This window comes from Chrysemys picta, chromosome 1 (assembly GCF_011386835.1).
Source record: "Chrysemys picta bellii isolate R12L10 chromosome 1, ASM1138683v2, whole genome shotgun sequence".
NCBI lineage: Eukaryota > Metazoa > Chordata > Testudines > Emydidae > Chrysemys > Chrysemys picta.
In genome coordinates, this window is record NC_088791.1 from 148,986,938 (window position 1) to 149,001,697 (window position 14,760).

At 48.2% G+C, this 14,760-nt stretch overlaps 1 protein-coding gene across 1 annotated transcript in view; it reads left to right on the forward strand.

Annotated features, from left to right (window-relative positions):
• The first annotated feature begins 4,910 nt into the window (after positions 1-4,910).
• FSTL1 (follistatin like 1) overlaps positions 4,911-14,760 on the forward strand; it is a 73,966-nt gene continuing 64,116 nt past the window's right edge. Inside the window, exons 1-2 of the mRNA XM_005292690.5 lie at positions 4,911-5,148; positions 5,305-5,361. Coding sequence (XP_005292747.1) covers positions 5,146-5,148; positions 5,305-5,361 — 60 coding nt within the window. The 5' untranslated portion in view covers positions 4,911-5,145. The remainder of the gene's footprint in view (positions 5,149-5,304; positions 5,362-14,760) is intronic.

A 14,760-nucleotide genomic window follows, 5' to 3' on the forward strand; every position in this document is an offset into this window, starting at 1 on the left:
GTGGAAGAGGTGAGCTTAAAGCTTCTCACAGCCAGCATAGAAAGCCTTTTGATAACCTATTTTGTGTGAGAAAGGGGAACAAATGAATACACACCCACCCCTGAAACGTGGAATGTTCCACAAAATCTGGAAGAGTTGAAGGGTTTGCTGCTGCCTATCTGTAGCAACCAGAGCAGGTAGATCTCATTAGTTCCAGCTGAGGCATAGAAAAGGCTGGGTGTCTTTCAGAGGTTAAAAGAATAAACTCTAAGAACAGTCAGCTCAGGAGAGACATTGGAGATAACGTGCCAGATTTTTAAAGGTATTTAGGTGCCTAAAGATGCAGCAAGGTGCCTAGTGGGAGTTTTGAAAGTAGCAGTGAGTCAATCAAATGTATTAACCACTAATGAATGAATTTTACATGGACCACATTACTTGTAGTGCCAGACTGGTAATAAAAGGGCAGACAATACCCCCAATAAAACCTATTAAAATGAAGACATCTGCTGTGCACAGAAAAACAATCACACAATCTTGTTGAAAAGAATAGATTGTGCATGCACTGAAATACAGCATTAGGACACCATGATCAGTACAACTGATATAGCTGGGGCAGGAGAAGGGTCTGGAGAAGACACAGTGAGGGGGAAATTAAAAGATGCTGGACATGAAGCAAAAAATTAAATTGGAAAGGAGAAAAAAATAAATTATATTTAACTAAGGAAAGCAGAGAACCACATCTTGAAAGATGACCTAACTTCAGGAAAGTGATATCAGTTACAGAAAGAAATACACTATAGAAGGGGATGTAAATAGTCTAGACTCCATGGTATGTCTTCATTGCAGAGTTAACCCAGACTCTGATCTGCTTTTACCCCTAAGTCCCCTACCATCCACACAAAAACCTCTGCCCTGGGTTTGGAAATGCTTTAAACCCAGAGTTGCTGGGGACATACATTAACACCCAGATTCCACTTAAACTCTAACACCCCCTTTGCAGAGTGGATGCAGGCTATTTAACTCAGGGGCCCTATTTTCATGCCCTTCATTTTCCTGCTGTTGCCAAAATGAGAGTTGCATTAATGCCAACACCTAGAAGAGGCCATTGTCCTGAGCTGGATCCATGCCTTAGCATCAGTTGGAACGGAGCCTGCAGACAGAACTCTAGAGTGGGAAGCCGGAAGTGCTGTACTTTACTGAGTTGGCAGGCTAGGAACACTTCCACCCTGCTGCCTAGGAAGGACAGTCAAGTTCTCTCCCAGTACACTGTGAAACAATCCCTAGAGGAGCACAGCTTAGTGCAATGTTAAGACCCATAGAATAATCCTTTTCAGGTCCTAGTGCCTCATCTGGGCTATTGTAGCACCAGTGTGGATGGGGCTACGCAGATATCATTCAAGTATGATGTAACAGGGTGGATGATCACACCCAGGCTATGCTAACACAGGTGCCCAGACCTGGGTACCCAATCCAGGTACACTCTGGAGTGAAGACATACTCCATGAGACACAGTGAGCCTCACTTACATGTCTCAGAGTCCCAGTCTGGTTCCTGCCCTGCTCCTGGGGAACCACAGCTATATGCTGACCCTTCCTCAGGATGGATTGTAGGATTATAATCCAGACCCTAAAAAATTCATTTGCTAATTCAGGATAACACAAATACCTCCACTTGCGCACAAAATGTGTCCCCTAACTACAACAACAAACATCAGCTATGGAAAAAACAATCCACAACGCCATATTTCCTCATCACATCATCTAAACAACACTATTGCAAATGTTATAAACCAGGGGTCAGCAACCTTTCAGAAGTGGTGTGCCGAGTCTTCATTTATTCACTCTAATGTAAGGTTTTGCGTGCCAGTAATACATTTTAACGTTTTTAGAAGGTCTCTTTCTATAAGTCTATAATATATAACTAAACTATTGTTGAATGTAAAGTAAATAAGGTTTTTAAAATGTTTAAGAAGCTTCATTTAAAATTAAATTAAAATGCAGAGCCCCTGGACCAGTGGCCAGGACCTGGGCAGTGTGAGTGCCACTGAAAATCAGCTCGTGTGCCGCCTTTGGCACATGTGCCATAGGTTGCCTACCCCTGTTATAAACAGTAATTTCTCAGCATGACAAACTCTTTCCATTTAAAAAACAAAGAATTCCTTTCATTACCAATCCTCCAACTAACCATCAGCCAAAAATGTGTCCCATACACACTAACCATCAGCTTCTGCACAACAGCACCCTAATGTTCCAGACAATTAGAAATCACCCATTTCTAACCACTCCACACAGCCGTGGTTAACGGGTGCACATTTTGAATGGAGGTGGAAGGCAGAGGCATATGCATGGTGGATCTGATTGAGATAATGTGGAGAAGGTGATATCATGGTTATAGGCTATAAGGGTTTGGGTGAGGACTTAACTAGTGATTTCCTGACTCTTTTATAGTTGTCTTGATAGCATATGCCCTGGCCTTGAGCAATACCAACTGATTTTTAACAATGTTAGTGCTTGGGGAAATATATACATAATTTGTGGTCCTTTGTGACTCAGATACTATAGATGTAAGAAGGAGTTTGGATTAATAGCAGCAGTGATTGGAAATACTGATGTATGTAATTTTATTTCTGTAGAGGCAATAGCTTTCCTCTCACTAGTGCTTCTGATCCAAACTCTTTGTTATATATACAATACATAAACCACAAGGATTTCTGACTGATTATAAAGCAACAGAGAGTCCTGTGGCACCTTTAAGACTAACAGATGTATTGGAGCATAAGCTTTTGTGGGTGAATGCCCACTTCATCAGACGCATGAAGTGGGTATTCACCCACAAAAGCTTATGTACCAATACATCTGTTAGTCTTAAAGGTGCCACAGGACTCTCTGTTGCTTTTTACAGATCTAGACTAACATGGCTACCCCTCTGATACTTGACTGATTATGTTCTTGAGTATTTAGCTGTTATGTGCCCCTCACCCATGGTCTGCATTGTTAAGTTTTGAATTTTCAGCTATAGAAGTGAAAGATATATCAGACAGCATGCTGTAGTCAGTTATTTGTCTGTTATGTGTTGGTTTTCTGTATACAGCAGTTTTAAATCTTTAAGGACTCTGCTGTCTATGGAGGCCATCAGCCATTTTGTGTTCTTTCTGTGCAGACTGTGACAGAGAGATGCACACTGTACTCTCAGTGAGTTTACTTTTGTTCTTTTTTGTTTGTTCTCTTAATCTAAAGCAAATGTCATTCGGACTGAATATATATGGCTGGTCTTTGTGTATAGAAAAACATGATAGTACCATTATTTATTCCTGAAACATTATTGAGAGCCACAGTAGAGTGTTGAGGGTCTTTGCATTTTTCATACACACCGCTACACTTCCAGACACTCAAGGCCCAAATCACAGCCACCATCTTTTCACTGTGTTGTCTCTGTTGAGCCAAAACATAAAGGAATCAGAGAGAAGGAGGCCCTAGCTGGCACTTACTGCACCCCAGGGGTGTAGGCAGAGGTGGGCCCGGGTAGTCCACATTCTCCCCCCAATTACCACCAAGGCCCACCCAAAGCTGAGCCTGTGAGCGTGCTCCACCACCGCCATCACAACTACTGATTCCTCCCTGGAGGAGTCACCACCTCCACTGGAAGAACACCCAGCTCCCATTGGTTCCTGTGGGCACACAGCATAAGGCAGAAGGGAGCTTGAGGGCAGCCAGGGGCTGATGCCGGGTTTGTGCCCCAGAGGCTCGAGGCCCCTGCACCACAGCAGCCCTGTTCCTGCTATGTATCAGAGTGGTGTGTGGGCTGAGCCATGCCAGCCACAGGGCCTCAGAGCCACCAGCACCACCACCTTCCTGGAGAGGTCCTGAGCAGCCATGCTGAGTCCAGTCCCTCCTCGACACATGCAGATGAGGCATGTGCTGCTCCCTGAGCCTGGCTGCTGCTGTCACGTGGAGACCTGCGCCCAGGGTGTGAGCAGCGCCAGCAGGTGAGTGGCAGCCTTTGCCTGGGGTGGGGCGTTGTAGCCGTTTGCAGCAGTGGAACCTGTGAAGCTGTTTTGCCACAGGTCGGAAAGGAGGCGAGCATGTGGCACTGGGCTGGGAGGTGGGAGGGCACTGCATCTTGGAGCTAGGGTTGCCCATTTTGGTTGGTCGTATTCCTGGAGGTTTCATCACATAATTCTTACTAAAATTTCTGGAGACTCCAGGATAAACCCTGGTGGGTTGGCAATCCTACTTAGAGCCCCCACTGCAAGACGTCCTGCACCTCTGGGTCTGGCCCCAGAGCCTCTTACTTGCAGGGGGTGTGACTGCCCCTCTGCCAACCAGGAAGCCAGCAGGTGCCTCCGTGCCTCTGGGGCGCCTCACGGTGGGTCCAGCTACCGAAGTTGGGGCCCACCCAAAATTCAACTCTTAAGCTATGTCACTGCTGCACCCCCTTCACCCTCTCCCTTTGTGCAGCTCCCACCCACCCAGATTGGAGCAGCCTTGCTTCAGTGCTGGGGAAGACACAAGATAGGACTCATCCCCGCCCACCCCCCATTTCTTCCCCCTTCCAGCTACTGGGCAACTCCCCTGTCCCCCAACCAGAGAGCACCTTCCTCTCCTTGTAGGGTTGCCAGTTGTGGCTGGACATATTCCTGGAGGTCTTATCACATGACATAATCTTTAATGAAAGAGTCATCTTTAATTCCTGGAGACTCCAGGCCAATCCTGGAGGGTTGGCAAGGCTGACTCCTTGGCACAGCCTGATGCCCCCCTGGAGGTGCTGGCAGGCTCGGCAGGACCTGTGCCTGCACGTGGTCGGGATGTATGGAAAGCCTCAGCCCCATGGCTCCTAGCCCCATAGCAGCGCTGGGTCCCTCCCACTAGGGAGCCGGAGCGGGAGGAGTCAGCGCCGGCTCACAAGCGCTGCTGGCCCTGGGTTAGCAGCAGCCGGGACTCACATCGGGGAGGGAGCCAGGGAGGAGCGGGTGAAGGGGGCCAGGGGAGGCTGGCGGGGAGGGGCGGAGCTGGAGGCAGATGGAGGGGGTGGGGGGAAGCGCTTCCCTCCCAGAGCCCTGATCAAATTTCCAGAAGAAGAAGAAGAAGGGAAAAGCAGCAAAGGTCCCTTCTCCGCTTCTCGCCCAGCCTGCCCCACTCGCGCTCCTTTTCCCGAGCCAGGAGCAACATGGTGAGCGGGGCTGCGGCTGGGGAGGGAGAGGCTGGTGCTAGGAGGGGTGGGGAAGGGGACCTCAGAAGAGGGGATCCCGAGGAAGTTTTCTGGGGCGCCTCCTTCTTTCCCTGCCCCCCTCTCACGCATCTTTCTTTCTCTTTCTTTCTTTTGCAGATTTGGAAAAGTCTGTCACTCTTTGCCCTTGTGGCCATCGCCCGGCTGCACGCTGAGGTATGTGAGGGGCTCCGGGCTCCCCTGGGCACTTTTTACCATGACTAGATTTCCAGCTCGCGCACATACCCGACATATTATTAAGTGTAGCTGCAAACCCAGACGAGAGCACGGGGATATTTGGGGTGGTTCGTGCTCGTCGTTCCACGAATCGCGAGCAGCTTTGATCTGCTGCAAAGTTCGAACCTGCAATCTAGGCAGCGGATGAGCATGAACGCAAATGTCTGCCTTTACCAGGGGAGACAAAGCATCCAAAGCAGGGGGATTGGGGGAAAGAATAGATGGCGGGGGTGGGTATTTGGAGGAAGTAATGGTTCTGGGGGGTTCAGAAAAGCGCCCTTGATTATTTACACTTTCCTTCGAGCATTTTAAACAATTAACAGTTTCTCCCTCCAAAGCTTTCAAACAGTTTCATTTGGTGAAAAATACACCCACCGTTGGGAAAAGTAATTTTTTTTCTTGGGGTAAAAGTTTCATCATATAAGTGTGAATGGAGATCCTTGTTATGTATTCCTTTGGGTAGCTAAAGTTACATCTGCCTGGTTTAATGTTAGTGCCTTTTTATATTTTAAAAAGCATAACAGAATTTTGTTCCCATGCACTATATTAGGTTTTGGCAGAAGATTTACAGATCTAAGTCCTGTTATGTGAATAGCCTGTGTTTATATTACTGCACTTTCATGCTTTAAAGTGAGACTGTACTTTCTCTGAACATTTCCTTTTTTACTGCATTGACCTTCTTCAGGAATTAAAAGCTATTAACTCCAAACTCATAAACCCCAAAGTCTGTTGATAGAAAATAAGCGGTGTCTGAATTCCTGGTGCTACAGCCTTTGTGAAAGTGAGGTCTGAAACAAACTATTTTATAATTAAGGCAGGAAAATGTGGAAGTGATTTAAAGAAAATGAACTCAAGCTGCACTAGGGCGAGAAACAGAATGTGCATTTATGAAGAAAAGAGATCTCTGGGGGGGGATCTTTCTTTCCACTTGCATTTTATCCCCCTTCACATTTGTTACAGATGGCTAGCCACACCCTGAAGCATCACAATTTGGCTCTGCCTAAAAATGTATAAACACATCTGATTTCCTACAAAACAACTCATTTTTCTGCCTCCCACCCATTGTCCTCACTACCATGGTTATGGCAGAGACAGGATTTAGACTAATACAAAAGATTAAAAAAAACCCAGAAACTAAAGCTCTCCAGTAAACTCCCCCAGATATCAGCATCTTGCTGAGGAGATGGAAAAATTCAGAGTACTGTGGCATGCCAGGAATGGAGGTGAGATGGAAAGGTGATGGGGTCACAGCTAACACTGCCAAACCGGCCTTAGTGCAGTGTCCATGAAACTGAGAGGGAGTGGATTTGAGCTATAGCATGTATTAACATCTCACATTTTTATGTGTATAATAATACAGTAATACTAGCCTTCTCTTAATGCCTGACATCTTACACAAGTACTCCTGTTCTTCTTCTTACACAGTCAGTATTTCCATACGTCAAGAAGCTGGAATTCAAACAGGAAACAGTTTTACCCATCTTCTTAGGCACGTCTACACTTGGAGCTGGGGGTGCAAGTCCCTGCTCATGTAGCCATACTTGCACTAGCTCTCATCAAGTTAGTGTGCTAAAAATAGTAGTGTAGCAGTGGCAGCACAGGCCGCAGCAATCAGCGGCATAGACTATTCGCCTTGAGTACAAACCTACCTGGATCCCATGGGTGCATACTCGGGGAAGCTAACGTGTGCCGCTACTGCGGCTGCCCTTGCTACTGCAGTTACGCTATTGTTTTTAATGCACTAAGTTGATGAGAGCTGGTACAAGTATGTCTACGTGAGCTGGGAATCACGCCCCCATCTCCCAGTGGAGATGTAGCCACAGGATAGGTCAACACTAAGGCTATGTCTACACTACTGCGGTAAGTCGACCTACGCTATGCAACTCCAGCTACGTTATTCACGTAGCTGGAGTCAACGTGCCTTAGGTCGAGTTACTGCAGGGTCTACACCCGTCAACTTACCTTACTCTTCTTGTCGGTTTGAGTTCAGGGTCGACTGGAGAGCGATCTGCTGTCGATTTGGTGGGTCTTTACTAGACCCTCTAAATTGACCACCGGTGATCGATCTCAGAGTGTCAATCCCAGTTGTAGTGTAGACATAGCCTTAGAGTGGCATGTGGAGTACAGATAATGCATGCCCAGATAGCATGGGTATAAATAGCAGGGTAGACGGTGAGTAGCATAGAGTGTTGTACACACATGACCCCCAGGGTATATATTCTACACGGTTCTCTAGAGTCTAAACACCCAAGCAGTGCTTCCCGAGTCTACACTGCCTTTTTTAGCAGTGTCTTGTCCCGCTGCTGGAGCCTTTACTCACTGCCTCCCCAGGCTGGAGCCTTCCACATGTAGGTACACACCACAGTGAGTGTGGAGTCAGCCTGCCTCTGTCAATAGCTACATGAATCCTACACACCGCCACAAGGGTAAACAAGTTTGGACAAGGCCTCAGTAATAGTAAACAAACTGTAATTAATTCTGGTCAATGTATAAGACAAAATCTCTTTGTAAGAAGGTGTGCATTGGTACAATTGCAATATAAATGTTAAATAATAACCATGATAGTGGTCTGCGCACAAGAGTAGGAGCCAGTGGATTTAGATCAGGGATGAATTTGGACCCTGATGCCAGCTGTGCTACTAGTATTCTGGGTAGCCCAGGGGTTCTCAAACTGGGGGTCAGGGCCCCTCAGGGGGTCGCAAGGTTATTATGTGGGGGGTCGTGAGCTGTCAGCCTCCACTCCAAAGCCCATTTTGCCTCCAACATTTGTAATGGTGTTAAATATATTTAAAAAGTGTTTTTAATTTATAAGGAGGGTCACACTCAGAGGCTGCCATGTGAAAGGATTTGTAGGTGCCTTAATTTTTTTGATGCCCAAATTTAGGCACAATAATATCTCTGTGCCTTAATCTTCCCATCTATAAAATTGGGATAATAAAAACTTAACGGCCAAAATTTTCAAAACCAGGTTTAAAGTTAGGCTGTTCAGTGTGGATTTAGGTATCTGAATAGATGGTTTGATTTTCAAAAGTGCCAAGCACCTTGCATTTCCATTTCAGTCTGTGGAAGCTGGTGAGTGCTCAACTCTTTTGAAAGTCAAACCTTTTAGATACCTAAATATGACCGGCACATGCTATGGGAAATTCTGGCCTACCTGTCTTATGAAGCTGGTTTCGAAGACTAACTAGTTAGTGTTTAGAAAACACTATGAAGTTTAAACCCCTTATCTAAGTGCTATGTATTATTGCTATATGTCAGTGACATGCAATAATATTGTATAAATATAAGTATGTTTTGTTCTGCAGTTAAGTACACATCATAGAAACATATTGTGTGCCTCTTTTAGATTTCAGAGATGATAACCTGTCTAGTTGTTGTCTGCTTTTGGTGGATTCGGTGTTCAGTGCCATTCAGTGTATTCAGAAAATTAACACTGGGCATTAAACCTGTAGTCCCTATGTAGGGAAAATTGCTACTAAGGTCTGCTGGAGTATCTCTCTCTCTACCTGTCTAGGTTTTTATCCTGCACTCACCCCAGTGCTATTGTTAGGCCCATTAGTAATCTTTCTTGAGAAGAAATTGCTTCAAAAAAGGTTCCTGCAGTTCTTTTGTGAAGACTGGAAAATTGTAGACTTGCCAAACCGTGGGAGCTTTTCTTGGCCAAGCTCAGTAACAATCACAAGAGCAATAGACCCTGAGCCCTACCACCCAGATGGAATCCAGCCATCACGCTCATGGAGTTCTATTTATCTTTCTCTTCTGGGGTCAGCATCTGGAATCCCCCTCCTGCCCCCTGGTCGTGTTGGATGACTCAGTTGGAGGGATCAGGATCTCAGTGCAAGATTTGTATGCTAGTGTCACAGGGGCTGCCATGAAGACGGGACTGCTTGTGTTCATAGCTGGCCTTTCTCTGGGTACAGGGGTTGATTCTTGGAAGCAGAGTTTATAGTGAGGTGATTGGATGGCATAGAAGGGAGGAAAGCAAGACTCAAAATGTCTTTTACCTTCTCCATATCCTCTCCCATGGGAAAGAAAATGAGTGTATTAAAAGTTAATCCTTAAGCCTCTAAGTCTCCTATATGGTGCATATCTCATCCCTGGGTACTGAAGGAATAGTATGTAAATACCCAGTTAACAAGAAACGAATCCAGACACTCTGTTCAGTTGTTTTTATGGGGTCAGAGGACTTGTATATATGGGAAACTTTTACCAGTTTTTAACACATAAAACCCTATTGTAGACAGGACACTTTGTATTTGAACATGTGTTAGCTGGCAGGGGTCAACCCTAGTCAGTTTACCTTGACCAGCTAAGGCGTGTCAAAACTACAGCATGCCTTTGTCTACTGGTATAGACATGGCTTCAAGCTAATGGGAATGTTGCCATTGACTTCACTGGAAGCAATATCAGACTCAACATTTCTTTGAATTTTGTCCTGTCTGATATTTGTGCTCTGACACCATCCACCGCCTTGGAATCCTGCCTTTGCGTCTCCGCTTGGCAGGTGGTTGGACCTGCATGTCCATGGTGATGGGCACGTTATAAATGCATTAGAGAAGTGACTTAGCTAGTGCCACACAGCAAGTGCTCAGGTCTGCAGGGTGTTGAATCCTTTGGCCCAATCCAGCAAAACACTTAAGCATGTGCTTAACTTTAAGTGCTGTGCTGAGCACTTGCAGGACTGAGGGCTAACTCAGTAGGTGAATCAGCACTAGAACCTCGGAGCTCTGTCCCAAGAACCCAGTGCCATGCTCTAACCCCTACACCACACTGCCTATACATAGGGATGTTACCAAGGATGAATTCAGCAGCCTGGGCTGATTGGGTGGATATTGCCAGCTTCAGAATATGACAAATGTAGGGTGTGTAATGCATGAGTGTATGTGACTTTGTGGCATCCCTCTGCAAACAAAGCTGCTGTTTACTGACAAGTCTGGGCTGTGCAAATTCACCAGCATTCAGCGAGGGCCTTCATCTGCCAGAGCACAAATTCTTTGCCTGTAATTAACAGGGAGCTGCTGGTGAGAGGCAGCGTAGTGTGCAGATCCCCTCCCCACACAAGAAGAGGGGAATGATTGAAACTCATAGTGTTGCCTACTGCATGGGCTCCAGCTGCTGTTATTGGAGCAGCTGCTTCCTCGTCAGGAGGGACTGGGGGCACCTTTGATCTTTCTTGTGTGGTGTTACATGTCGAGGAACATTTTTCTTTGTACAGATGAAAGTTTGTGACAAAACTCTGCCAGATGCATCCTTCCAAAGTAATGAGACTCCTGTTAACCAGACTTTGTTTTCACATCCCATCCCAGGAGCCAGATGAGATTCCCAGAAGTGCCTTGTTCAGCCAGATTGTGTCTGTCTCCACGGGGGCCTCTGTTATAGACGTTTCTGCTATATTCCAGAGTCTGAGCTGATCTAAGAACAAAGTGAACGTTCTTTGTAAAGGTTTATCCCTCAGGCTGGTGTCTTTGGTGTTATCAAAAGAAAAGACTAAAACTGTTAATACTCTGGTTTATTTTAGAGACGGGTCTGAACAGCAGAGTTGGACTTAGATCTAAATTTTTGCAGAGTTTGTGGGTGCTCTAAGCTGTGGGTATGGGTTCTAATGTATTCTGTGTCATCCTGTGAGTCTATCAGTTATGAGCTCTCTGGAGCTGGAACTGTCCTCTTTGTACATATCTGTACATAGCCCAGCACAATGAGACCCTGATCCTTGATTGAAGTTCCTAGGCCAGTGGTGGGCAAACTACAGCCCACGGGCCGGATCCGACCCCTCAGGGCTTTGGATCCGGCCCGTGGGATTGCCACCCAGGTGGCGCCGCGGGCCCTGCGCCGCTCCCAGAAGTGGCCGGCACCATGTCCCTGCGGCCCCTGGGGGCAGGGGCGGGGCAGAGGGCTCCGCGCACTGCCCTTGTCTGTGGGTACCTCCCCAGAAGCTCTCATTGGCAGGGAACGGGGAACCGCGTCCAATGGGAGCTTCGGAGGAGGTACCCACAGGCAAGGGCAGCGCGAGCCCTGTGCTCCCCCTCCCCCAGGGGCTGCAGGGACGTGGTCCTGGCTGCTTCTGGAAGCGGCACGGGGCCCGCGGCGCCACCTGGGTGGCAATCCCACGGGCCGGATCCAAAGCAGGCAGGGAGCCTGCCCTGGCCCCGCTGCATGCCACTGCCATCCTGGAGCCACTCCAGGTAAGCGATGCCGGGACGGAGCCCGCACCCCGAACCCTTCCTGCACCCCGCACCCCAACCCCCTGCCCTGAGCCCCCTGCTGCACCCTGTACCCCGCACCCCTCCTGCAACCAACCCCCTTCCCTGAGCCCCCTCGTACACCCTGCACCCCTCCTCTGCCCCAATCCCTTGCCCTGAGTCCCTTCCTGCACACCGCAGCCCCTCCCACACCCCGCACTCCCTCCTGCACCACAACCCTCTGCCCCAGCCCTACATTCATGGCCCTGCATTCAATTTCCCCACCCACATATGACCCTTGGGCCAAAAAGTTTTCCCACCCCTGTCCTAGGCACTACTACCATAGTATAAATAATAACTAGTAATTGAAAGCCCAGGCTGTCACAGGGGTGTAAATCATAAAGTCATGTGTAAAAAATCCCAAAATGGTTGAGAACTTAAAAATTGGATGATAACGGACCACAAATCCCAGTGATAATTGAACCTGGTGATATTCTGAACAGAGAGAGTGCTCAGCCGTGCGTGTGGCTGTTTCCATCACTTCACACTGATTCAGCAGACATAACAGTGACACACAGAGTGACAATCCTGGAATCTTTTTATGTAGATAATAAGGTGCTGGATTACCAGGCCTAGAGGCTTATGTCCTGTGTTTAAGCAAGCTTTTCCTGTCACTCCATCAATGTGTCGCAACCCTGACCTTCTTTAGTGGTCAGACGGGAGTTCCAGCCCGTGACCCATTCAATCCTTGATCTCTCTGTTGGAGCTACCAGTTCAGATACCAAGGTGCTCTGAACGCATGGTGATGGGCACCATATAAGACTGCTGATAATCATTGTCATTTATGCTGGCACTGTTGGCAACGTGAGCTCCTAACAATTCTGAAATGGGCTGAGACCAGTGATTCATCTCACCTAGGCTACTGAGCAGACATCAGATAGTAATAATTGATTATTATTTGCTTGGTCTGCAACTCAAACCACCTACTTAGAGGTCAATGTCTGTAGAGCCTATTCCCAATCCCCTGAGCCCTGTGAAGTCTGATTTCCTATTCCACTCCCTAGTTCCCTAATTCCTGCAGTAAATACTTGGAGGCCCAGATGTTGTTGCTGATTCCTGTTAGTTACTGTACAGTTAAATTAAAGAATAGCCTTTGTGACCAGTCAGTCACAGCAAAGATATTGGGACCCACTGGGCTGGGACTCAGGCTGTAGGCTCCTTTGTGATGAGCTGGCTAGGAAGGGGTAGGGGGTCAGGTGGATTTGCAGGGAAGGGGATCTCGTGTCTCCTTAGCTCAGCTGTATCTGGATCCCTCAATCCCACATTCAAGCAGCTGAGCAAATGTGGTGGTGAAGCAGACTAAAGGCTGATTTGAAAGCAGGAGCTGGCTCAATGGCTTTTATATCATTGGGGGGTGAACTACTCCTCCCTTGCTCTCTGAAACACACCCAGAAAGCAACCAGACAGCCAAGAGATAGGAGCTACAGATGGAAAAGATCTGTTAGGTCCCATCCAGTCCATCTCCTGCTGAGTAGCACAGGGTGGTTCCCCATAGTGCTCCGGGGCTGTACCCAGTCCACTTTTGTCCCAAATGGTATGATGCCCACCATTTCCTTGAAACACTATTATACTGTCTAATGTTCTCATGGGTAGCAAGCTTTTCCTGATGGTCAGCCTAAATTTTCCTTTGCTTATTTCATCCCATTATTCCGAGTAATACCACCCTAAAACTGTAAACTCTCTGGCGTGGAGATTATCTTTTGATTATGCGTGTGTACAGTGCCTAACCCAGTGAGGCCTTGATCCCTGACCTGGATCTCTAGGTAGGTGCTGCTGCAATCCTAACAGATAGAGGAATCAGTGCAGACAGAGGATTTGAAAGACTAGGTAACATGACAAGAGAAAGGGGCAGGTTTCAGAGTAGGAATGCAGGGTGACTGTGCATGCCTCATGCTCCACCGCAGCTCTCCCAAGCTAGGCTAGGGCAGGGTTTGGAGCAGGCCAGAGGAGGGGCTGAGGTGTGGCCAGGGAGTCCGTGGTCTTTAAAGCATGGGCACCTAATCTTCATCCATTGACAGGAGATCATCAGCCACCATCACCAGTGCAGTGTCTGCACAGCTCCTGGACCAGAATCCCAACTGAACAGGTCAGAGACATTTGGACTCTAACTCGGGGTGGGCAAACCTACGGCCCATGGGCCGCATCCAGCCTGACAGCCATTTTAAACTGGCCCTCGAGCTCCTGCTGGGGAGCAGGGTCTGGGGCTTGCCCCGCTCCGGCACTCCAGCCGGTGTGCAGGGTTGGGGGCTGCTCCACGTGCCTCCCATTGGAGCGACATGGCCCCCCTCCGGCTCCTACGCGCTCCAATGGCCCCCTCTGGCACTCCAATGGGAGCTGCAGGGGCAATGCCTGTGGATGGGGCAGCATGCAGAGCCCCCTGGCTGTGCCTCTATGTAGGAGCCGGAGAAGGGATATGCCGCAGTTTCCGGGAGCCGCTTGAGGTAAGCGCAGCCCGGAGCCTGCACCCCTGAGCCTCTCCCCATGCCCCAGCCCTGATCCCCCTCCCGCTCTCCGAACCCTTCCGATCCAGCCCGGAGCACCCTCCTGCATCCCAAACTCCTCATCCCCAGCCTCACCCCAGAGCCCACACCCCCAGCTGGAGCCTGCACGCCTTCCCGCACCCCAACCCCTTGCCCTGATCCCCCCCTCCCACACCCTGAACTCCTCATTTCTGGCCCCACCCCAGAGCCCTCACCCCCAACCAGAGCCCTCACCCCCTCCCATACCCCAACCCCCATTTTGTAATCATTCATGGCCCGCCATACAATTTCTAGTCCCAGATGTGGCCCTTGGGCCAAAAAGTTTGCCCACCCCTGCTCTAGATACTGCTGGAGTTATCTTGTTCTTGATGATTTCCCCCAGAAATTGGCATTTCAACATATGCTGATAGCTGGAAAGATTATCTGCAGCCAAAGGTGGTTTCTTTGTAATTTTACACTCTGGGTCACACAGAATCTTTGACAGAGCTAAGACTAGAAGCCAAAATCTTGATGATCTAGCCAGTAGGTGGGGCTTGCTCCCACCTCACTCCCTGCAGATTGCCTGTAAATTTGTGAGAATATTTCTTTAACTGGCCTTCACTGGTAAATATTGGTAAGAA